Source organism: Pogoniulus pusillus, chromosome 10, assembly GCF_015220805.1.
Source record: "Pogoniulus pusillus isolate bPogPus1 chromosome 10, bPogPus1.pri, whole genome shotgun sequence".
NCBI classification, from domain to species: Eukaryota; Metazoa; Chordata; class Aves; order Piciformes; family Lybiidae; genus Pogoniulus; species Pogoniulus pusillus.
The window spans coordinates 30205467-30229917 of record NC_087273.1 but is presented as its reverse complement, the minus strand read 5'-3'; the positions used below and the strand labels follow the sequence as shown (position 1 = coordinate 30229917).

Sequence of the window (24451 nt, the reverse complement as noted above, 5' to 3'; positions counted from 1 at the left end):
GCAGGTGTCAGGGAGTGGAAATCCCTAGGCTGGAGGTTGGTTGAAAGGAAAGCACAGGGACTTCAGGCCAGAAATAAGTGTGTGGGGAGACCTGTGGCAAAAAGGAGACCGAGAAGAGGTGGAAGGATTCTGTTTTAAGAGGAAAGTCATTGCTGACTACTAGGAGTTGCAAAGGTTGTTCTTTCCCTGGGGATATGGCATAGAGTCAGAGGGTAAGAGAGGCTGCATGCATTAAGAAATGTTGGGAAGTGCTGTGCTCTAAGAAGCTGCCAAAAATTTGAGTGTTTTTTCTACAAGCCCCCACCTCACTGCAAGCAGGCACTTCACAGCCCTGCTATCTCACACTGTAGTGCTGTTGTTCTGTGCTGGGTGGTGATATTGGACCGCAGGACTGTTCCAGCTTTGCCCAGTTTGACCCTTTATGTCCAAATGAGAGATGTGTGTATTCCTCCAGATCAACAGATGCTGGTCTCTTGTCTGGGCAGTATTAACAACGTCAGGGGTAGTGGGATTTTTTTGGTTTGGGGTTTTTCCCTGCTGTTTTCCTGAACACTGTTAGCAAACAGATTTTCACTGTTCCCTTCCTTTGCTACACATAACCTGAACTGATGGAGAGTAAGGCAAAGGTTACAGAACCACAGAACTAACCAGTTTGGAAAAGACCTACAAGACCATCAAGTCCAACCTATTACCCAGCACCATCTAATCAACTAAACCATGGCACTGAGCACCACATCCAGTCTTCTTAAAACACTTCCAGGGATGGTGACTCCACCACCTTCCCGGGCAGCCCATTCCAATGCCAATCACTCTCTCTGTGAAGATTTTTTTCCTAACATCCAGCCTAAACCTGCCCTGGTGCAGCTTCAGACTGTGTTCTCTTGCTCTGTCACTGGTTGCCTGGGAGAAGAGACCAACCTCCACCTGGCTACAACCTCCCTTCAGGTAGTTGTAGACAGCAATAAGATCTCCCTCTTCTCCAGGCTGAACAATCCCAGCTCCCTCAGGTGCTCCTTGTCTCCAGCCCCCTCACCAGCCTTGTTGCCCTTCCCTGGACACAGTTGAGCATCTCAACATCTTTCTTAAACTGGGAGACCCCAAACTGGAATTGGTCACATCAGTGTGGCCACGCCATCAGACTGGGGAACATTAGGACAACCTCTCCCACAGGACTCCCAGACTGACTGCAGTCTTGTATCACCTAGATTGTATATCTAGTGCCTCACTCTAGTAGGTGTGTTGGAGATACTTATGATGCTTCTCGACTCCTGCCTTTCTTTCAGGCAAAGGAGTCAGCCTGCATACCTTAATGGAGATCAGTCCAACGATGAGAGGGAGGAAAACCATTTCTTCTCCATCCCAGCTCTGCTTACCATTCACTTCTATTTTGCCTTTCAGCTTCCACCTCTGGCGGCCATAACGCATGAAAATCTGAAAAATCAAAATCCTCTCATTTTCTTCTGAAATCTGCTCTCATGATGAACAACTATCAGAAACAAAATCACTGAAAGGGCCTGAAGCAGGGTGGAGGAGTCAGTGGTGTAGGTGCTGCCCTTCTGCTTCCCACGGAGCGAGAAGGAAAAGGTCTGTCCTGCAGAATCTCTGCCTCTCTCCACTCTTTTAATTCTGTAGTGGAGGAGGGGTGGGGGTGTGTGGGAGGGAGGCAGATCTGGGAGGGTGAGAGGAAAGTACCTGTGAGCTTTTCTCAAGTCTACAGTTTGCTGGGTTTGCTGCCTTCCCAGGCAGGGGTGAGGCCAGGTGAGCTTTTAGCCATCTCCTATCAGAGGCCTTCCCAGCTGCAAGGCTTTGGCTGGCTGATGATGGAAATGAATGAGACCCGTGGTGCAGGGGCACTATTTGAAGCAGTAAGAGCAACAATTCCATTTATTCCATTTTGGGCTGTGGTGCTGGCACGGGGAGACCTGCACCAACTAATTGGCCCTGCAGAGGAAGCACACACTGCTGGCAGGTGTGAGAGATCTGTCACAGGGAATGAGAGTGGGAACAAATGAAACAATGACCAAGGCAGCTGGGAAGCATGAGTTGGGGGGATCTGGTACCAAGCCACTGTGAATTTCTGGTAGGGTTATCTCTGTTCTGCCTAGAAGCTGGACACTTACTGTAATCCATCTCCAATTATCCTTGATGTTCTCCACTGGAACACTGCTGTCACTGGAGATCCTGATGCAGCCTTATATCTGGGCCTCAGGAAATGGTTATTCTGTGCCTTTCTGCTGCTCTACTTCATGATGAAGTAAACCCTAAAGCATCCAGTAAAGATGCTAGCAAGGATATGTTCAATTTGCTTTTCATGCATGGGATGAAGCATATGAGGTTTCTTTGAGGGGAATTAGAAAAGTTTGTCCTTAATAAGATTCTTGAAAGAGGGAGGGAGGAAGGGAGGGAGGGAAGGAGGAAAGGAGGGAAGGAGGGAGGGAGGGAAGGAGGGAGGGAGGAAGGGAGGGAGGAAGGGAGGGAGGAAGGGAGGGAGGAAGCAAGCTAGCAAGCTTTTAGTTCTTCATATATCAATCACTCAGTGCTCTGAAAACAATTTTCAAGTCTTCTAACAGACCTTCTGACCCAGGCAGACATAAACATAACTGAGAAGTTTTTCAGAGTATACACAGGAAAAAGGATAACTGTTTCTTGGGGTGCTGATGTGAAAAGGCAGCAGACATCTGCCCACCTTTTGATTCCTTTGCTCTTAAACAAACCATAAACCATCGCAGACGTACCTCATATTGATCTCCTGGGCAGAGCCGAGCAAAGCCAGCCAGACCTGGAAAGAAAAGACACAGAGGAGCTGTGGGGGGACCTGGGCTGCCCAGAGTGCAGCAGGGTTCAGCTGAGTGCCCAGGCTGCAGCAAAGCCGGGTTTAGGGTACTTCAGGGTGCCTGAGGGTGCTGCTGCTGCTGCCTCCATGCCCTCCACACCAAGAATAACCCCAGGCTCCTCCTAATTTTCTTCCATTTTCTTAGTTTTGTATAAAATTCACTGGATTGTGGTTTCTTGTATAGGAAAGGTTTATTCTTTCCAGCTTTTTTTTTTTTCCTAGAAGAGTTCAAAGTTTCCTTTTTATATAATATTATAGGAAAAGAAGAAACAGCTTCCTGATGTCATCTGGCTTGAGAAAGTCAGCCTAACACCCTTACTATCGTGAGATGTAGGCAAGCTGCTGGTTGCTATGTAGTGCTTCCAGCTTAACACTAATCAGACTGAGCTATGCATTATAACACAAATTCCTTTTCAGCACATCTTAACAGAAACACAAGAGGGGCTCCTTCTGTTTGGTATTTCCATAACATGATCCTTCCTGTATTATTGGAGTATCTCTCAGTAGGAAGTAGCTCACAAAACATGACTGACATTTGAGGTGTGTCCTGTCTTTCCCTAGTAGGGAAGAGGTAGTGCAGCACAGCCCTTGTGGGGTATGTTTGCTTCTTTAAAAACATAGTAACTATTTTTTCAAAGCTAAGAAGTGGTGATGCTATTTCTGTATTGTCACTCTGCATAGGAAATGAAAGCTTCCTGAGAAACCATGCCAAAGTCCCAGGAAGGCTGCCCTCCCTCTCCTGGCCTTGTAACCTCTCTTCTACAAGATTCAACTAGGAACCTCTCCCTTCTCACAGATCTCCTCAATAAGTAGCTACTGCACTTGTTTTGGTGTAAAGATTTACCCAGCTTTGCCTGGGCAAGCCTAAAACTATGCCTCTAGTATAGCAGTCCTTGAATAAACCATATTGAGGACACATAGGAAGGTTGTGGCAGAGGAAGGCAGAGAAAACTTGCTGGAGTCTTTGGGCCACATTTATCCTAAAATCCCTAAATGCCATGACTGAACATATATGGGTGTCTTAAAACCAAGGCAAGTACAATGAACCCTAGGGTTGGCTTTGTCTACTGAGCTGAACTAGTCCTGCTGGCAGGACTGTACGAGCAGCTGGATCTCCGCATACAGTCCCTGTGCCTCTGATCTGCTCATCCCCCTCTTCCATTTCTTTGACCAGAAAAGAACTTTCTTTGCTCATCTTGCTGTTTAGCAGAAGAGAGAGGCCTCTGCACAAAGCTCATATTACCAATTCCTTTCTCATTTATGTACTGTTTATACATAATTTAAGCTTACTAGCACTCTGCTGCTGCTTCTCTCTCCCCAGGCACGCTTTTGTAGGAGAATTTGATCTCTGTTGGGACACATCACTCAAAGTACATGAGAGAAATAAACTGTCTTTTCTTTGCTCAGTGGATAGGGTGGGCAGGGAAACACATCTTAAAATTCCACATGGATATTGTCCAGAGCCAAGGTCTGTGAGCAGTGAGCTCAACCACACTGGTGAAGTCTCTTCACTGCTGCTGAAGACCCTGATCCGTCCTCCTCTCCTCCTCCACCTGCATTTTCACAGCTGCTCTGACTCCAGAGGAACAACACACAGGGCAGGAGCCATACCCACTCTGCACCCCAGGGACCACAGCTCCTTGGCAGGAGCAGAGGGCCCAGGAGAAGCCTCAGTTTCCGTGACAGAACAAAGCAAGAGCAAAGTAAGCTCAGGGGGGAGAGAGCCTCCAACTCTAACTCCCTCTGCATACCACCCTGAGAATGTCCATCAGCACCGGCACAGTCAATGGTTCATCTCTGCCTGGATCTACCCTTGGAATGAAGTCACTGTCTTCTCCTGGGTATGAGACACATTCCAGCATTCCTAAGGGGTCTAAACACTGACTTGATGAAAGGGGATAAGGACTTTCATAGGAAACAACTTTTGGGTAACTGAGTGGCTTCTGAAGCCTAAGCACATGGCAGGAAGCTCTAGGATACCATTTGAAATGTCACACATCTGCAGAACCAGTGGGCTTGCAAGGCAGAGGAGAAGGGAGATTTCTCCAGTGTCAGCATAAGTAATTAGGGGATAGGGTCATTGTATGGCCGTGGAAAGGTGGTAAGGCCACCTGAGGTTCGCAGTATCACAGTATCACCAAGGTTGGAAGAGACCTCACAGATCATCAAGTCCAACCCTTTACCACAGAGCTCAAGGCTAGACCATGGCACCAAGTGCCACGTCCAATCCTGCCTTGAACAGCTCCAGGGACAGCGACTCCACCACCTCCCCGGGCAGCCCATTCCAGTGTCCAATGACTCTCTCAGTCAAGAACTTTCTCCTCACCTCAAGCCTAAATCTCCCCTGGCACAGCCTGAGGCTGTGTCCTCTCGTTCTGGTGCTGGCCACCTGAGAGAAGAGAGCAACCTCCTCCTGGCTACAACCTCCCCTCAGGTAGTTGTAGACAGCAATAAGGTCACCCCTGAGCCTCCTCTTCTCCAGGCTAACCAATCCCAGCTCCCTCAGCCTCTCCTCGTAGGGCTGTGCTCAAGGCCTCTCACCAGCCTCGTCGCCCTTCTCTGGACACGCTCAAGCATCTCAATGTCCCTCCTAAACTGGGGGACCCAGAACTCAACCCAGTACTCAAGGTGTGGTCTAACCAGTGCAGAGTAGAGGGGCAGAATGACCTCCCTGCTCCTGCTGACCACACCATTCCTGATGCAGCCTGTACAGATCAGCTCATGTACAAGATGCTGGACGCGTGGACTGTGGTTACTGGTGCTGGGCTCCATGCCACAGAGCCCCTGGTGCAGCAGGCCAGTGCATTGCCCTCCCTGTGCCAAAGGACTGGGCATTTCACCTCCTGCTCTCTTGGCTCTTCCCACTACACCATACAGGTCATATAGATTCCACACAGGCACTTCTAAATTTCCCTGCTGGATTTGCCTGTTTAATTTCAACAGCTCAATCTTCAGCAGTAAGCCAAGCCTGCTGGCAAGTTTATTATCTTTATTTTGAAAAATGATTAGGCTGAAAAAAAAAGGAGAAAGTTAGTCACAAAAACACAGTGTGTGTCCCCTGCTTCCTGACAGCACTGTGTAGGTTGGCTTCCTTTCAGCATAAGTGACAGAGGGCACAAAACAAAAATAACTTTCACTGGAATGACTAGGAACAGATAAGCTTTGGGGAGAGGAATGCTTTGATTTTAAATGAGATCCTAAAGTTAGCTGGATATGCTGCAGTATAACAGTATCACAGTATCACAGTATTATCAGGGTTGGAAGAGACCTCATAGATCATCAAGTCCAACCCTTTAGCACAGAGCTCAAGGCCAGACCATGGCACCAAGTGCCATGTCCAATCCTGCCTTGAACAGCTCCAGGGACGGCGACTCCACCACCTCCCCGGGCAGCCCATTCCAGTGTCCAATGACTCTCTCAGTGAAGAACTTTCTCCTCACCTCGAGCCTAAATTTCCCCTGGCACAGCTTGAGGCTGTGTCCTCTTGTTCTGGTGCTGGCCACCTGAGAGAAGAGAGCAACCTCCTCCTGGCCACAACCACCCTTCAGGTAGTTGCAGACAGCAATAAGGTCACCCCTGAGCCTCCTCTTCTCCAGGCTAACCAATCCCAGCTCCCTCAGCCTCTCCTCGTAGGGCTCTGCTCAAGGCCTCTCACCAGCCTCATCGCCCTTCTCTGGACACGCTCAAGCATCTCAATGTCCCTCCTAAACTGGGGGGCCCAGAACTGAACCCAGTACTCAAGGTGTGGTCTAACCAGTGCAGAGTACAGGGGCAGAATGACCTCCCTGCTCCTGCTGACCAAGGAGGAGCTTGACAGCTTTTATGCTAGAGCTGCTGTGAACTTTAGCAGCGGCTGGATTGTCCTTTTGGGTTTGTATTCCTAGGGAAAACTATCTAGATAGAAATCTTAGATGTCCTAATTAGAGAACACTTAATGGTGCAGCACTTTGCCACTTTCTAATTTGGGATGCTTTATGTTAGGATCGCTGTGCTCAGAAGTAGCTGCTGTTTGTGGTTTGTGTTCTGCTCTTGCACATGAGCACCACAGCTGCCTTCTGGAGAGCCCTTGAGCTTTGATGGAGAATTTGTGTGTACAACAGAGAAGGGGTAAGACCCTTTCAGTCCAGCCATTTGTGATGCCAGGACATCTGCAACACGTCCTGCTGGCAGGAACTGTGCATTGCTCTGCTTTTACAGCAGGTGAGGAAACATCCAAAGGGGCCTGGCCTGATACAATTCCCTCCCTACACTGTTTGACCGCTTGTTTAGAATCATAGAATCAACCAGGTTGGAAGAGACCTCCAAGATCATCCAGTCCAACCTAGCACCCAGCCCTAGCCAGTCAACTAGACCATGGCACTAAGTGCCTTATCCAGGCTTTTCTTGAAGACCTCCAGGGACAGTGCCTCCACCACCTCCCTGGGCAGCCCATTCCAATGCCAATCACTCTCTCTGTGAAGAACTTCCTCCTAACATCCAGCCTATACTTCCCTCAGCACAACTTGAGATTAGGTTGGGTTACACAGGTTCGAGCTGAGACAGTTAACATGGCAAGCAGCAGCCAGAGACTGAGAAACTTTGTTAATGTTTTTTGGTTTTATATCTCTAAGCAAAACCAATGGGTAATATAGACATTACTATTATTTTCTTTTCACAGCCAATGATCTAGTTTCTCTCATTATAATGTTCCAATTAGCCTCAAACCAGTACACCTAATTTCCTATTTATATAAGCAATCAATATGGGAAATGTGTAACTCTTTTAAATGTAACCCTTAAGTAAAATGTCCATACTGCAGTTCTGCTGTGGGGTTTTGCACAGAAATACCCGAGCTAATCTCTGTGTGTCCATCCTGCAACCTTGTGTCTATCCATCTTTGCCTTTCCAGTACTGAAGAGTGAGGACTTTAAGGCTTGAGGATTGGTGCTGTGGGATGGAGCCAGGAGAAGTCTAACAGGTGCTGTGCTCTTCTCTAAAGTGAGAGCATGGAGTAACAATTCTAACTTAATCTAAGCTAGGTCATGTTTTATGCAGGGCAACCACAGGTCACAACTCACAAGCATGACAAGGCAGGCAGAATCAAAAGGCTGTATGAGATTTGTGAGCTCTATCAGCAATAGAGTGGATTTTTTCAGCTGGCCAGATTTGAAGGGAAGAATTGTGAGTGAATATTTAGCTGTTGATTTTGTTTCACAGAACTATTTTCATGCCAGTGACTGAGGAGCTAAAAAAGATGTTCCCCCACAATCTCTTCTTTAAGATGCTGAGTCTTAAAGGGATAACAACATTGACAATACCTGCTGATTCACTGAAATTTCAGAGAAAATTGACTCCACTGTATTCAAACCCATAAAGTTCCCTGCCCTAAGGACAAGGAATAAGAATGGCACCACTGAGTTAAAAACAGTTAAACTACATCCAGGTTTTTGCTTGGTTTTTTTTTACATTTGGTCAAAAATAGCAGTAGTCATGATCAGCAAAATTCAGCAAGAACTGAAATCGAGTTAAGAAAGCATTCTGAACTTCAGCTCCATGGGCATTCACATAATTTCCCAGTTATCATCTTAAAGGATTATGGAAAACGAGACAAAAGGTACAGCAGCTTTCAAAATCCAATTGCTTTGGCTGTGGGGGAGGAGTATTCGAGCAAGGTAATTAGCTGTGAAAGCAAGCAGCAGCATCTTGGAAAGTCTCTCCTGCCTCTGTGATTCTTTCCACTGGGCAGGGGTGTAATCTGGGAGTTTGAAGGGTCAAGCAATAAAGGTGATGGGGGAAAACCACACCTGTCATGACTACACATCGCACGAGCATGTCCTGATGTCCTCACTAGCATGCACAGCAGGTATTTAGGAGAAAGAAGGGAAAGGTAAAAGGCAATCAATTACCTTTCATCTTGATGCAAAACTCCCCCAGTAGGTTTTCCAGCTCTGCTTCTATGGTGCACATATTCTGGAAGAAGAGAACAGGGACATCATAGAATCACAGAATCAACCAGGTTGGAAGAGACCTCCAAGATCATCCAGGCCAACCTAGCACCCAGCCCTAGCCAGTCAACTAGACCATGGCACCAACCCTCTTTCTGCCTTTTGTTTTGGTGCTTGTTTGGGGTTTGTTTGTTTCTCTTTTTTTTGGCTGTTTGGTATGTTATTTGTTGTTTGGGTTTTTTTTCCCAAGCCTATTTGAAAAGAAAGAATCTGTTACACAGAGGAACACTGCAACAGGCTGCCCAGAGAGGTTGTGGAGTCTCCTTCTCTGGAGACTTCCAAGACCCATCTGAACGCGTTCCTCTGCAACGTGCACTAGATTATAGAGTTCTGCTCTGGCAGGGGGATGGGCTCAATGATATCCAGAGGTCCCTTCCAGCCCCTAAGATCCTGTGAAAGATATCTCTGCCAGAGCCATCCTTGCTAGCTAAGTCTCACCCTGTAAATGGCAGCTGAGCAGTGGCTGCTCAGGCCAGGGCTGAATGTAACCCCACGCTCTTCTTCTGTTGCACTCTAATCCACCCCTCGGCAAAGGGCAGCTGTGGCCCTTGAAGCATAACCTGGTCACTGTCCCAGCCTGCTCCAGCCAGGACATGTGCCAGAAACAGCTCCACACCAAAGTGGCTCTCAGAATGATTTAACCTCTTAAGAAACATGGACTACATGAAGAAAAAATACTGTGGGAGATGGGTACTGGACGTTCTCCAGTTTTTCCTTCAGATTTAGGAAGGTTGTCACAGCATGTGTGCTGGGATGTTTGCAACACTATTAAGACCCTTCTTCATCCACTGCTTGTTTAATAAAACAGCAAGCAAAACTGGATAGGATGCAGCAGACTCCAGCCAACCTACCTCCCCAAAATCTGCAGGGTGGGAAAGACATAAGTTAGAATATGTACAGTTTCAGGGTAGATTTATTCCTTTTATCTGCTGCAGCACTTCCTGGCTATAACCCCACTCTCTTAAAGCATAAATGTTATTATTTCAGGGAACAATTTGGGCTCATGCAACCAGCCTTTATAAGTCATCAGGGAGTCATCAGAAGACACACAAATAAATAATACTTCTTTGCTGAGTTTGCTCTTAGTTCTTTAACCTGGGTGAAACTCTCCCTGAAGCAGTAGCAAAGTTTCTATGGCCTCCAAACAGTGCAAAAGTGAAAGACTAAATGGATGAGGATGTACCTCTGTGTACTCCTTGTAACTCCTGTTGATTTCAGTTAAACTCTCTCGAGCTGCTTTGCTGGCAGGGGACATTGCAAAGGCTTGCTTCATTTTGCTGGCACCATCACAGAGACGTCTTTGGATACAATAGGCTTCATAAAGCTCATCCACCTGGTGGGAACAAGGAAGGGGAAGTGAAAAGAAGCCAGAAAATCCAACAAAATAAGTTCAAAGACAACAAAAAAAAAGAAGTAATTTGCATTACAAGGAAACTCAGGCAAACTGTTAGATCCAGTGAAGGGCTGAGCTGTGATACTGTTACCATCTACAAAAAAGAAATGCATGATAAAAATAACTTCCACTGCAAAATTCTCATTACAGCAGCACTAGATGCTGCCAGCAATTCACCCACTTGCCCTGAATGGCTTTAACCATTGCTGCTCCTTCTACCCCCTGTCTGGGTTAAGCACAATCTTAACAGTAGGCCAGGCATGCAGCAAGCTTCTCAAACGTATGGATGTGGAAGAACTCTTTTAAATGCAACTTCACCGCCACACTGCGAAGGGGACATTTAATAGGCACATTTAGTAGGGCCAGCAAATTCTTCTGTGTTGCTGATGTCAGCCATGGATCAAGGCTGTGCAATCTTTGACTAATAGAATCACAGAATAGAATCATAGAATCAACCAGGTTGGAAGAGACTTCCAAGACCATCCAGGCCAACCTAGCACCCAGTCCTATCCAGTCAACCAGACCATGGCACTAAGTGCCTCATCCAGTCCTCTATTGAACACCTCCAGGGAGGGTGACTCCACCACCTCCCTGGGCAGCCCATTCCAATGGCAAATCATTGGAAGCAGGCAGGGATTTTTTTTTTTGTTTTAATTCTCACTCTCCATCTCCCAGAGTCATAGTCACAATCAACACAAGTACAGGTCTTAGAAACAGATGATGTTACATCACTCCCTGAGGCATTCACCTAATCTCTTCTTAAACTCCTTTGGCATGACTTAGGCATCCGACATTTCTAAACCATTCTGACAGTTTGGCAAAACCCAGTCACACACTGTTTAAAGTCTCACCTGGATCTAGCTTTGGAGTGCCATGGACTTATGTGTGCCTCATGGTGTGGTTTCCTTTGTCCCTCTGATGCCTGCACTGAGTAAACACTTACTCCATCTGAGCTGTTCAGTAGGAGTCTACAGTGACATTTATATAGGAATATTTGTCTAAACTTAATCTACCTGATACAGGAGATGTAGGTTTCCTAACCTGACTTTATCAGGGTGAGAGGGAAAGGAACAGAAGAAGCTCTCTTCCTTCTGTTTCTACTGTTCCTGCTATGATGGGATGGTACTTATTTTTTATCTTTCTTTTCCCCTTTTTTATGTCTGACATCAAGCAACCTCTTGGTGCCTTATGGTGCTTGTTGCTCTGCAGTAATTTTTTTACAGCATACTCCCTCTCTGTGAAAGCATCCAGTGCCTTGGCTTCCTCAGCCTGTGACTTTCTGTTGCTGCATTCAAGATGAGCCTGATGTGACAATTCAGACATGTTCCAAATCCCATTTTCCAAGCCTGCTTAATCTCTTGCTTTTTTATTTGGAATGGGATTGGTCTTCCTGACAGCTTTGAAGCCTTGGCTTGACTTTTACCAATGCCAGATTGAATTCCTGATGGCTGAAGCCCCTGACTTGAAGGATCTCTAACCAAAACGGGATACTTTATGGAGTGAAAGAGTTTAACAAAGTGAAATGGAGGCACAGGTAGAAACTTTGCCATTTTAAGTTCATAAAAAATCTTCCTGGGAGTCATAGCCACTCCTATTTTTCTTGCAAGTCAGCAAGCTAAAGACAGCTCCTATAAATAGCTGCCACTTGTATTTTTTTCTGCCATGAGGGGGAAGCATTAACCCGGGGCTGATATCCTCCTGCCCATTCGAGCATGGCCCATCTGCCCCAACCAAATACATGGGAGCTGCTGCTGTGCATCCCATTTTCCTTGCTCTGCTTGCTGTACGGAGCAGAGGTGGGTAGAGGGCAAAAGGCATTACTGCTGCTCTGATTTGGTACAGCTCTGTTATTAGAAACAAGGATATTTCTTTACCTGTCCAAGCCCTTAAGCTTTAACACAGCACAGCTCTGTTCCTTTTGTCTCTGTTGCTGTGGGTTACAGAAATGAACTAATGGACTCAGCAAGCCTGAGTAATACTGACCAGCCTTACCTCTTGCTTTTCAGTCCTATTATAATCCCAGGAACCATCAGCTCTGAACAAGCTCGAGTGGGAAGGACTTGAATGGAAATGTTCTTTAAGCACTAATTTTACCATTCATGTTGCCAGCGAGAGAGAAAATGGTTTGGGGAACAAAATTTCAGTCTATTGCCTTATGACTTTTTAATTTGTTTTTTAATCTCCTGAGCTCCAAGAATAAGAGAAGCCTGGAATTAAAAGGTTTGGATGGGTTGTCATAATTGGAGCACTTCAAGCTGTGCAAATGCTTCTCAAACGACTCTCAAAAGACATTTCATCCATCAAAAAGAATTCATTCTTTTGTCAGGCTCAGAAAAGCAACTAATCGCTGCCAGGTATGTTTATACCTGAGAGAACACACACCATAGACTTTGTCCAGCTCTAAAATCCATTAGTATAAATCCTAAGTACCTCTACTGAATATCCCCACTGATGTAATCCAGTGGATGTGGCCCCCAGACCAGACAACAGAAGTGCCATCAGTGAAATGCAGGAAGGAATCCAGTCTAGCTGCTGTGTACTGGTCGAAACAGCTGCTGAATTAAATCACTTTCAGGTGAAACTCTCTTTCTGCTTATACTTTAATAATATGCACACAATGAGATATTTTCCCAGCAAGGGCCTGACCCTGTGTTCTCTCTGTACCTAAAAGCGGGCGGGTGTGTCCTGGGGCTCAGCTGGACCTCAGGGGCTACAAACCACGTGGAAAGCCTTTCTCTGGCTCCAGCCACCAGCCCATCGCAGGGAAAACACTGAGTACGGGAGAGGCTTCATCAAGGCAGCCTCCACGGAGCAGAGGGGAAGCAGGAGGCCACGGGTTTGGTTTTTTTTTCTTAATAACATAGGAGCAGATGCAGAGGGAAGATGATAGGAGCACTCATTACCTTGCTAATGTGGAACTCCAGCCTCCTCATGTATCTTTCAACCGCTTTGATTTGCTGAAGGAGATGAAGAGGTAGAGGGTGAGGCACATTTACACAAATCATTAAGACACAGAATCACAGAAACATCCAGACTGGAAAAGACCCTCAGGATCACCAAGCCCAACCTATAACCCTATTCTACAAGAATCACCTTAAATCATGTCCCTAAGCACCACAACACCACTACACTAGCTCTGCCAGTGCCCATGAATGCCAGAAACTCCCCCTTAAAATGCACAAGGGCTTTGTTGCCCATCAATCTGGAATAAGCCATCCCACCTTACTACCATTGATCTGCTGCTGAAAATAGTGCTCACTGACTTTTCAAACTAACATAGTTGTTTTTAAACAGAGAAGAGTTTTTCTGTGATGGGATTTCCCTACTTTTTTAATTCTTTAAAAAGAAAGGAAAACAAAATAATCAGACCTTTTTTTTATTCTAAAATACATTTTTTTACAGGGCTTTGAAAACTAACATTAAAACTGATTGGGTTTTGTATTTCAAAACCCAGTCTCTGGCTCAGCAAACTGCTCTCAACAGCAAAACCAAGCTTTGTATTTTGACTGAAACAAAGCCAGACTTGTTCAGGAAAAAAATGAAAACTTTATTTTTGTTTCACCCAAACACAGGGAAAAATAATTTGAATTGTCCAATTTTTCCATCCCCATAACTGGCAGGAGCTGGGGTGAGCTGGGGCTTGACCCAACGCCCACAGCCAGTCCTGCCATGCCCCTGACAGCCTCCCACCTGGTGGACCTGGCTGGGCAAAGCTGCACAAGGTGAAGGACTTGAGGTCTGGCAGCTGACAGAAATAGGAGGGCTTGCTCCTCTGCTTCCCTCCTCCCCTGACAGAGGTCTGCCCCCTTCCCAGTAGCCATCTGAGAGACAATTTAACTCAACAGACCCCAGGAAAGGGCTGATGGGGTAAGTTTGATGCCACATTAGTGAGTACAGCTGGCTGGTGGAGGCAACTGGAAAGAACCAGAGCCTCTGGAAAGATGAGAAAAGCAAGACTTCTTCCTTTGCAAGCACAAATTGTCAGGTAATTTCTCCCTCAGTGGTGTTGGGTTGGATAGTAGAACTGGCTGAGAAAGCTTTCCATGCCAGCTACATAGACCATAGAGATCCCAGTGCTTCCTACAAAACCAAAGGGAGCCACGTACCTTATCTAAATCATACAGGACTCCCTGCAACAGAAAACATGAAACTGTGATTAATTTTGCAACATAACAGGACCACAACAGACTAATGTTTTGTCACTCCTCAGAAATCACAACAAGACCAGGGCTGGAAGAAACACAGAATGGTTTGAGTTAGAAGGGAGCTTTAAAGGTCATATAGTCCAACAGCTCTGCCATGGGCAGGGCCACTTTCCACCAGTCCAAGTTGCTCCACCCAACCTGGCTGCTCCACTCAAAATAACCTTGAACACTTCCAGAGGTGGAGTGCCTACCACCTCTCTGTGCAACCTCTTCCAGCATCTCACCACGCTCACTATTTCTTCCTTATATCTAATCTAAATCTCTTTCCATTTAAACCCATGACTCCTTGCCCTATTGTTACATACCTCCCAATCTTTCTTACAGGCACTGAAAGGCTACACTAAGATCTCCCCAGAGCCTTCTCTTTTCCATATTGAACAACCCATGCTCTCTTGGCTTCTTGTTATAGAAGATGTACTCCAGCCCCCTGATCATCTTCATAGCCCTCCTCTGGACTTACTCCAACAGGTCCAGAAGAAGAGCATCAATGCAAATTCCCTATATCCCACTCCCTGGCTGCTCCAGCACCTCGAGAAGGTTGCTGTGGATCCACACAATGAAAAATGATGACACATACCAGGCGTGAGTTTCTTTTCATGTCTTTTAGCTGAGTAGTCAACTTATCCAGCTCTGTCTGGTGAACTTCCAGATACTCACTGAAAATGCAAACCAGAGAAGGCACACGTGAGCTCTGCTGCCCACAATGAGCCAGCTGCCCAATGAGCCAGTCTGCCCCAAAAATGCCTCTGCTCACTGGATGTGTTTTCAGACACAAACTCAGACCTGTCCTAAAAGCAGCTCTCTGCTGCCTTTGGAAGAGCAAAGAGCAGACTCTTCCTTAGCTATGTGCAAGAGCTCAGCCTTCTCCTTATGCTGAACAACCAGTTTCAAGTAAGCTAATCTGCTGATTAGTTTATGGGCTGGTGCCTTCCAGTCGCTGCTCTTGTATCTGGCTGGTAAAAGCCCCGTTATCATCTGAGATGTTATCTTAAAGGCAATACAAGCCTCTGACAGGGCTTTAGGAAATTCAAGAGGGGAAAAAATGTAGAAATCTCAGCTTTTGGGAGCTTTCCTAGCAGTTGGGGTGGAAATGGAATTCTGCCCAATTTCCCTTACAAATATTTCAGATTCTAACTTAAAATCTGAGCTTCAAGAGATGTATTTTCCTCTGCTATGATTAAGGGTGTCTGTTCCTGTGATATCTTTCTCTAGACTCTAAATTGTTGCAGAAATATTCAATCAACAAATGGGACAAAGGTTCTTACTCCAGGCCACTCTTCAGGGCTCGGTAGACCTCTTCCATCCTCTTAGGCTGAGGCTCTTTGGGTGTGGTGCTGTTTTTATGGCCCAAATTATGCATTTTCTTCACCTTTGCTTGGGGCTTCTTGAGTGCAGAAGAATTTTCAATAAAGGAGTTACACCTGCAAAATGAACATTAAAGAGGAGGAACCCCCCCCATAAATCCTAAAGATCTCAAAGGACCACATCTTGAAGAACTCTCCTGATATTATCTCTGCTAGCAGAAACAAATCCACTTCTGTGCCTGCCAGTTAAGGGCTGCATTTGTTTACAGGTTAGGAGGTCTGAGCAGCCCAGAACACACTCTGTCAGCTTTTGATGTGCCGGTTGCCTTGCTGAGATACGAACGCTGCTCTGGAAACACCAGACTGAGTCTGAGGTTCATCAGACACTCCTCTGTCATACACCATGCCTGTCCTGCATCACTTTTGCACAGCCACTGCCATAAAAGGGCTGAACTACATCCAGCTGCTAAAAACAGTGGGAAGCCCAGATAATCACAGGCATAAAGCCTGGGGGTTCCTAAGGAAGACTGGGGCTTGGTTAAGACCATGTGGAGGACAGCATCATACTGTTGCTCTTGAGCACGGACCACAGGGAGCTCTGTACAGTGAAGAGAGGACAGTTGTGACACATACAGGTGCCTCTTTGATGACTCTGCTGGTGGGAGGTCAGCACCTTACAACGGTCATTGGCATGAGCTGATGATGGCAGGCATCCCTTTGTCTGCTTTTCCTCCTCAGTTGCTAACTGGTGGTCTGGCACTTGGGGACTTTACACAAGTTAAAATTAACCATGAAGTAGCCTCTGGGGACACCAGGGTCTGGATGACTCGGTAAGTGCCTTAGGGCTCAAAGTCCTGTCTATATAAAGGGCAATGCAAGGAAAGGCTCTGCAGCCAAGCTCTGCTGCTTCCAGCAGAAGATGAAGGCAACCATCCCAGGGAAACGGAGCTGTTCTGAATTCATAGCAGTGCAGCTATGAGAAAACTGTCTTTTAGGCAGCAACGGTCTTAAACTGGGGCAGTGAGAACTGTATCATGTTCCTGCATATTTCACATGATGAAAAGATCACTGTGGAAGTTAGTAAATGAAAATGATGCTCTGAAATTCTCTTACAGCTCTGAGGCATGTGAGGAAGCCCTGCATTAACGTGGGAGAGGCAAGCAGACACTTCATAGCTCAGGTGAAGGACAACAGCTTAATTATACAAACAAGAGAGAGAGATTTTTAGGCTGGACAACTTTCTTCTGCAATCAGAGAGAAAGCAGTTCTCTCTCCCCTCTTTTCCACTGTCACCCTCCCTTAGGATCTGATTTGGACATTCCCACTAAAGAGCATAGCACTTGCCTGGAGCGTCTCTCCTGAAGCCCGCTGAAGCCAGCGAAGGACTGGCTTCTAATAATCCCATTAGGACCTCCTGGAGAGAATGAATGTGATCCTATTGACATGATTTCAGGGAGCCTGGAAGATATTCCTGAAAAACAAGATAGAAAGAAGGTCAGTGACAATGGAGGGCAAGAAGCAGGAGGTGAGGTCAGGACTGGTGTCCACCTGGCATGGTAAGGGGTAAGTGAACCTCAGGAGAGGCTGTGAGTCAGAGCATAAATCTGTTTGCATTGCCAAACTGTCTCACCTCAGAAATAAAATAGCCATATTTTCACTTCTGACATGGTCCAGAGTCTACTGAAAACGTTCAGAGACACAAAGAAGGTCTGGATGTTGGACTAGGAACAGCTGATTAAGCTTGACAAACTCAGCACTATGCCTGATTCCACCACGCCCAGCATGCTTCTCCCCCAGCCCTGGCATCCCCATCTGCTACACCAGGGTGTCCTGGAGATGATTTTGGGTGTGTGCAGAGCTCTTAGGCGGCACTCACTATCCTTGCAGAGTGCTACTTTGTGCAATAAAAGTTACAAAGGAGGGTCCGTTCAGCATGGATCAAGTCCTGCAGCTCCCTTTTGATCCTTGTGCATTTTCCCTGTGGCTGTTCCTGCCTAGCTGCTGAGAAGGGAGACATAGTGGATGTGTGAGCATCCACAGCTGCCATGATGAGAGAGGGATGCTCTCTGTCACAAGAGGCAAGTAAACAAGCTCCAGGCACTGCAAGCACTGCTTTTCATGTGTTTAGGTGTGCTCAGCAGTGCAGGAGAAAGCACTTGATCTGTGTGTGCTCATTTCCAATGCCCAACTTGGCATCTGCACCAAATTTGAAATGATTTCAATCTACCTGTATAGACATAGCAAACAAGTGTCATGGTTCTTAACAGCTCCATCAGCTTGATGCTGCCATGAGAGGACTCTGCTGCTTTCTGTGTCCTGACCCTGGTCCTCACCACTCTCAACTGATAATGAAGCAGACTTTTGTGTTTGCCTTGTTTTTGTGCTGCTCTGGTGAGATGAACAGAGATGAAGATGAATGGATGATGGATGCTCCTCTGTCTGAGGAGCATCAGGGACAGCTGAGGCAGCAGCAGAGCAGGGAGCAGAAGGTGAAGGAGGGTGTTGGGGAAGAGGGCACTGATCCTCAGGTGCTGTCAAGGATCAGCTTCCCATCCTTTCACCACCTCCTTCCTTCCTGGGGTGCCAGCATAGCTGCTAATGCCATTGCACTGCAAAATGGATTGAGAAAGCCTAACAAAACGTTAGAAAGAGATTTTTAACACTCTCAAAAATCTATTTTAGAACTGGACTCTATGACCTCAGTTCGTTTCACTCCACAGCTGAGCCAAGGGGTGAGTTTGGCAGTGCATCAAGACAACATAGCTGGAGCTGCCTGGAGGCAGTGAAGATGATGCTCTGTGAAAACCTGACCAAGGGGGCAGCAGTGAGTTTAAACAACCCTCTCACCATGAGTAATGATCCCAAGTGTCCAAAAACACAGCCACTTGTGAAGGCTAGAGATTTACAATGTATGCCTTCACTATCAAAGGTATTTATTGAAGACAAACTCCAGAGCTACATGGTGCCTGCACAGCAAACACTCACTGGGGAAAGCAAATACATGGGGAAATACTGTGCACCATCCAGTTGTGTTTAATTTGTAGAGCCCACATGGGCAAATACAGTGGCTGCTGCTTCTCCATGGGGATGACTGCATAGCCTGAGCAGTTGCTTCATCAGCAATATTTCTGAGCTCTACCAGAAGTATTTCTTCAGTCCCAGCATTACCAGTGCTGCTGGTAATGTGAAGTTTTCTCTAATGCACAACCAAAATGGTGCACATCTTTCTGTTTTGGAAGTGAGGGCTGCCCCCTGTGACTGGACAGCTCTCCAAGAGATCAACTGGGCTGCAATCAAAGCCAATTTTCTTCTTTGCTGTGGCCAGTAAATAATGGTGCTCCACTGCTCACATCCCTGACTGAGCCCACACGCAGCCCAGGGCTGAGACAGTTTGATCACAGCAAGGATAAACCCTTTGGACAGGGAAGCTGCTATTGGGCAGACTAGGGTCATAAACAACTATGCTGGACAGAAACCCACAACCAGGAGAGATGGAGGAGAGGGTGAGAGGAGGAGAAGCTCAGGAGCTGCTGCTCCTTGCATGGTCTGGAGAAACTGTAGTGAGGATATGCTTTGGCATAGAAATCTTTTAGTTGAAAAAGACCCCTGAGATCATCAAGTGCAACCATCAACCTATCATTGTCATTAAACCACATGCTGAAGTGCCATGTCCACATGTTTCTTGAACACCTTCATGTTCCAGCCACAACTAGATGTATTTGAATTTTTGACCAATGAGAGACCAAATTTGGCCTGCACTCACTTCTGACTCCTTAAATGCTCTCAACACACTTCTTCAAGGCTGAGCTCTGCTCAGGCTTGCTGATATCAGCATTTGGCAGAAGCTGCTTTGCAGCTTTCAGGGTCAAAACTCACATCCCTGTAGATGGTACTCATGCCAGCCAACATCTAACAGTTGAAACTCCCCTGAGAACCTGCTCCTGCAGGACAAATGGGAAACCATTTGATCACACAGTACTGTGCCAGTCTGCAGAGCAAGTTCTCTTTGGCTTGGCAAATAACCTTAAGATGGTTAGGCTGCATGCTGTATGCTCCCATTCACACACAAGGATTTGCATTAAAATTTGGGTCCAGAGTGCCAAGGAGCAGAAAATCCTCTGCAAGTGTTCAGCCTGTGTTCGTTTGACAGGATGATTAACACAGCCCCTGACCGTAGCTGGAAACCTATGAGGGTAGAAGCTAAGCAACGCTGACAGTTGGAGGAGATTTAACTGCATAAACATCAGCCATGCCTCATAAAACAAGGAGAATAAAAACCAAACTTGAAGTTGGGTGCTAAGCAGGACCACATTATAAAACTATAATCATTTAAGGTTCAAAACTCTTGTCAAAACACTAACATCTTCCACACAGTGACTATCTTCTGTATTAACTTGAGTGAAAGGTGAACGAGTCTCACCCTGAACAAAACCTTTGTGCCCCTGTGTGACTATGTGCAGACACACTGGAAATGATTCAGTTTTCAAAATACCTCAGTTATTTCTTTCCTTTGTTTTGCTCCAGCACTCAGGTGGCTTTGCAATGCTTTGGTGGGCAAGACTTTCCTCAAGATACCAGAACAAAGTGCAGAAGAAGTGCAGTTTCAATGCAAAGTGAAGACCTGCCTGGAGCTGTGCTTTGTTTTTGCATAAAATGGTCAAAACTCAGTGCCCAGACAGGTCTGTGCTCTCTCAGTATGCATTATATACAATATCAGTGGTTAATGTATGTTTCATTTCTTTCTGTACATAAGAAAAGGGTGATAAAAAGAGGTAACAAAGTCAGACTGATGAAATCTTGAGTTCTCTTCAGTTTGTCAGGTTAGAGGTTGACTCTTGTCCAAATACAATCTGTTATTAAGATTTAAACTTACACTGCTGACATCTCAGATACTTCCACCTGACCTCACAGCATCACACCAACTCTACCTAGCAGCGGCAGCCCCTTGGTCCAGATTCACATACGCAGTGGCTGCATAGGAGCACTGCATCAGTGGATTATTTATGATACCAGCATCTAGCAGACACACTTTGAGCAATGAGTATAGAATCATAGAATCAACCAGGTTGGAAGAGACCTCCAAGGTCATCCAGCCCAACCTAGCACCCAGCCCTAGCCAATCAACTAGACCATGGCACTAAGTGCCTCATCCAGGCTTTTCTTGAACACCTCCAGGGACGGTGCCTCCACCACCTCCCTGGGCAGCCCATTCCAATGCCAATCACTCTCTCTGTGAAGAACTTCCTCCTAACATCCAGCCTATACTTTCCCCAGGCACAACTTGAGACTGTGTCCCCTTGCTCTGTTGTCTAGGAGAAGAGACCAACCCCCACCTGGCCACAACCTCCCTTCAGGTAGTTGTAGACAGCAATGAGGTCTCCCCCGAGCCTTCTCTTCTCCAAGCTAAACACCTCCAGCTCCCTCAGCCTCTCCTCATAGGGTTTGTGTTCCAGGCCTCTCACCAGCTTTGTCACCCTTCTCTGGACATGTTCCAGCACCTCAACATCTCTCTTGGATTGAGGAGCCCAGAACTGGACACAGTACTTGAGTATTTGTCATGTTATTGAAATACACTTTATAAAGGGGGATTTATTTTCCCACCTCTTAAACCATTCACAGATCTCTGTGCTGTCAACTAAATAAACCTTCCTCTGAATTTACTAATGCAGTTGGATTCTGATTAGGCACATAAGCAGTCGCTGACATAATTTCAGTCAGGCTCAGCCCACAGGGACTTACACAGATCTCTTGCTGGCCTGACCAGTTTCCCTGCAGTTGAACCTCCTGCAGGAGATTTTGGTGGTACTACAATTCAGTGCCCAGGTTTCTAAATCTGTATTTAGTGGTTATGTGACATTGCTACTGCCTTCTGGACACAGTATACATTTTTCTCTCAATGTAAAGCATATCAGACCATCGAAAATGGTATTAAATGCTTTTGAGACTCAAGAGATCCACCTCAGCAGTGGAGGCAATTATATTTCACTTACATTTCTAAATCTATACACTTGAGGAACCATTGCTGTTTCATTTTAAAACCTCACCAGACTACTGACTGCTCATACAAGCACGTGCTGTGTGGGAGCATAATTAATATAATTAGTACTGCCCGTGCTAAGTGTGTGGCAGTTGAATGATGAGCCCATCAGCGAGGGGAGGGATAAGGTGAAGCCCCATCAGTTCTCTCTCTCTGCCCTATTCGTTGACAGCCTGCAGCAAGCAATGGCAGGTAATTGATGATGTTGGTCCTCAAGGAAATAGAAGTCCCTTCTCTCAGCTCTTCTTTCAGTCTGGAAGCAGGCAAACAGCTGAGCCTGAGCTAATGAGAGGGGAAGGGACTATCGAGTTCATCACTTCACAGAGCTGCCCTCTCTTCATCACCCTCAGCATGGACCTCAATCTCCCATAATGCCAAAATACTTGATAAACAGCATGGACTTCATTCCAAGCTGAGAAACACGTTTGCTAAATCTAGACTGACTTTTGCACAGTCCCTTTTTCTTTGCTTTTCCCCCATGACTGATCTAGAGACAATATTTTTTATTCACCACGTGATGCAAAGTCATTTTTGCTACACACATGCTGGTCACCATATAAAGCTGCAAAAGCTACACCATTGGTGATGATGTCTTTGATTCCTCCTTTTCCTCCTTGTAGCAGCTATGGTTATAGCTCTGGGTCTAGGGTTTGCTTGTAGAGTGTTAGGAAGCTGTTTGCAGCTCTGGAATAGAGGCTTCAAGGACACTTTTAATTATGTGTAATCTTTGATTAAATGGGTATGTGGGGTAGGACTCAGTGATTGAGAAGAACCTTGATGATCCTTTGTTCCTTTACTACTTTTGTGTGTGTGTGACATGTTTCAGGGTCCATTTTGAATCTAAGGAATTACAGTCCCTACATTTGTATGCTGCTTCTATTTGCTGATTGGTGGTCTGCAAGGCTGTCCACTGAAAGCTGTTGATCATTATTTAGGTTAAGGTAAGATGAGGGGATACACTGAACTGATACGTGTGGATAGCTGTGGAAGTCAACTGATCCTGTTTGCATGCTAGCAACGTTTCTTACCTGCAAACCTGGGGCATGGCTAACAGAGACAAGCTGCTTTATTTTTGAACAATGAAAGAACAAAGTATGTTCTTCTCCCATTTATGTCAAGGTCTATGTTCTGCTTATCAGACTAGCCAGCCAGTTTACAATAATGAAAACTTGTACTTGCAGTAAAATCACATTTAGCAGTGTGCAGCTCCAAAAAAAATAAATACAGTGAGGGAAGAAACTGATTACACCCTAGAAGGCATGGCCCCCTCCCAGCCAGCCAATTCGTTCTGCTTTGCACTCATAACCCCAGAGAGCACAATTCAATTCTGAACTTACTCAGGCTCAGTTCAGCACTAAGCTCATTCCATACACCTCCAGCTGGCATCGCTTCCTTTTGTAGCCTAAACAGCAGTCATTTTTAATATTTATTTTCCAAATTCTTTCTACTGACTTAAGTGAATCACCTTGGCAATATGAGGCCAGTGTGATCAGCAGCCCAAATAACACACCTGCAATTTATGGTTTCCACATTCCCTAGGCTCTAAATGGCACAGGGGTGTGGGCCTTGGATGAGAATTCAGACATTCATGTGGATGTTTTCTTCATATACAAATCTGACAACAATATCTGGGTAAGAGCACTCTGGGGCATTGTAAAAACTCCCACAAGAAATTTAATTCTTGTACAAGAGTTTTTTACATTTTTAGGACAAAAAGCTCTAGACATCAGTGCACAGGCTAATAATTCCTGCATGTGTCAGAAGCATTTCTCTGGGCTAGGATCTCCTAGAAGCACCTGCAGAAGGGAGTCTTCTGCTGGTGATTGGATTAATTGAATTACAACTTCCATGGTAAGCTCTTGGTGATTGGGCTGCTCCTTCCTTGAGCAAGGTAGCATTTGCCAGGCTTGTACAGACATGTGAGATCCATCTGAAGAACTATTCTTGGTAGCCAGAACAAAATCATGTGCGTTTGTTCCATTAAAGTCCAAGGCTATGGAGCTGTTCCTAAATAGCAGCATATGGCTATGCTGACAAGCACACTTCCCAAGCCTACATCAGCCAGTGAAAGGCCAGAAGATCTGTGAGCTTCAAATGTTAATTTTAGTGTACAGAAAAAGAGCCACATGGGCTTACCAGCATGGCTGCAGAGAGCAGTATTGCACAGAGAAGGAGCTATAGCCCACAGATGCCTCTCTTTCAAATGGGAGATGTGAGAGCACCTGGGTTATGCTTGGGTGGGAATCAAAGATGCTGGTAACCACATATTCCTGCCCCAGCACAAAGAGGCAAACTTCTGCTCCTTCTCTTGCATCCACAAGAATCTTCGTTTAACCCACCACAGCTCGTCCTGCCTTCACTTGCAGCCTGCGTCCTCACTACAGACATCAAAGCCTCACCACTGACTATCCAGCAGGGTCTCTCTGAAGGCTCCTGCTGACTTCTCACTGATGGCTTTGCCTGCATCAGTGATGCCCGCAGTGATTCTTTCTTTTATTACTTGTATTTCAATGCCTCTAATTTGGGTGCATTCAGTTTTTACAATGCACAAAGAAGTGTTTATGTAACTCGTGCATGTACCTCAGCCCATAGCTGGGAGCTTCACTTTGTCGTGCACAAGTCCCTGCGAGTGATCACAAGGCAGTGTTACCTGTTTCTAATAAACAAAAATGGTAGCTTTGGGTATTTCAGTACC

At 46.0% G+C, this 24451-nt stretch overlaps 1 protein-coding gene across 4 annotated transcripts in view; it reads right to left on the bottom strand.

Moving 5' to 3' along the window:
- The window catches only part of RIPOR2 (RHO family interacting cell polarization regulator 2), a 127602-nt gene that overhangs the window by 23584 nt on the left and 79567 nt on the right, over positions 1–24451 (bottom strand). For all 4 annotated transcript variants that reach the window (XM_064150105.1, XM_064150104.1, XM_064150107.1 and 1 more), the window contains exons 2-10: positions 17064–17190; positions 15681–15836; positions 14993–15071; positions 14317–14340; positions 13114–13167; positions 10001–10150; positions 8719–8782; positions 2736–2779; positions 1306–1431 (exon numbers count right to left, since the gene is read on the bottom strand). In XM_064150105.1, coding sequence (XP_064006175.1) covers positions 1306–1431; positions 2736–2779; positions 8719–8782; positions 10001–10150; positions 13114–13167; positions 14317–14340; positions 14993–15071; positions 15681–15836; positions 17064–17164 — 798 coding nt within the window. In that variant the 5' untranslated portion in view covers positions 17165–17190. The remainder of the gene's footprint in view (positions 1–1305; positions 1432–2735; positions 2780–8718; positions 8783–10000; positions 10151–13113; positions 13168–14316; positions 14341–14992; positions 15072–15680; positions 15837–17063; positions 17191–24451) is intronic.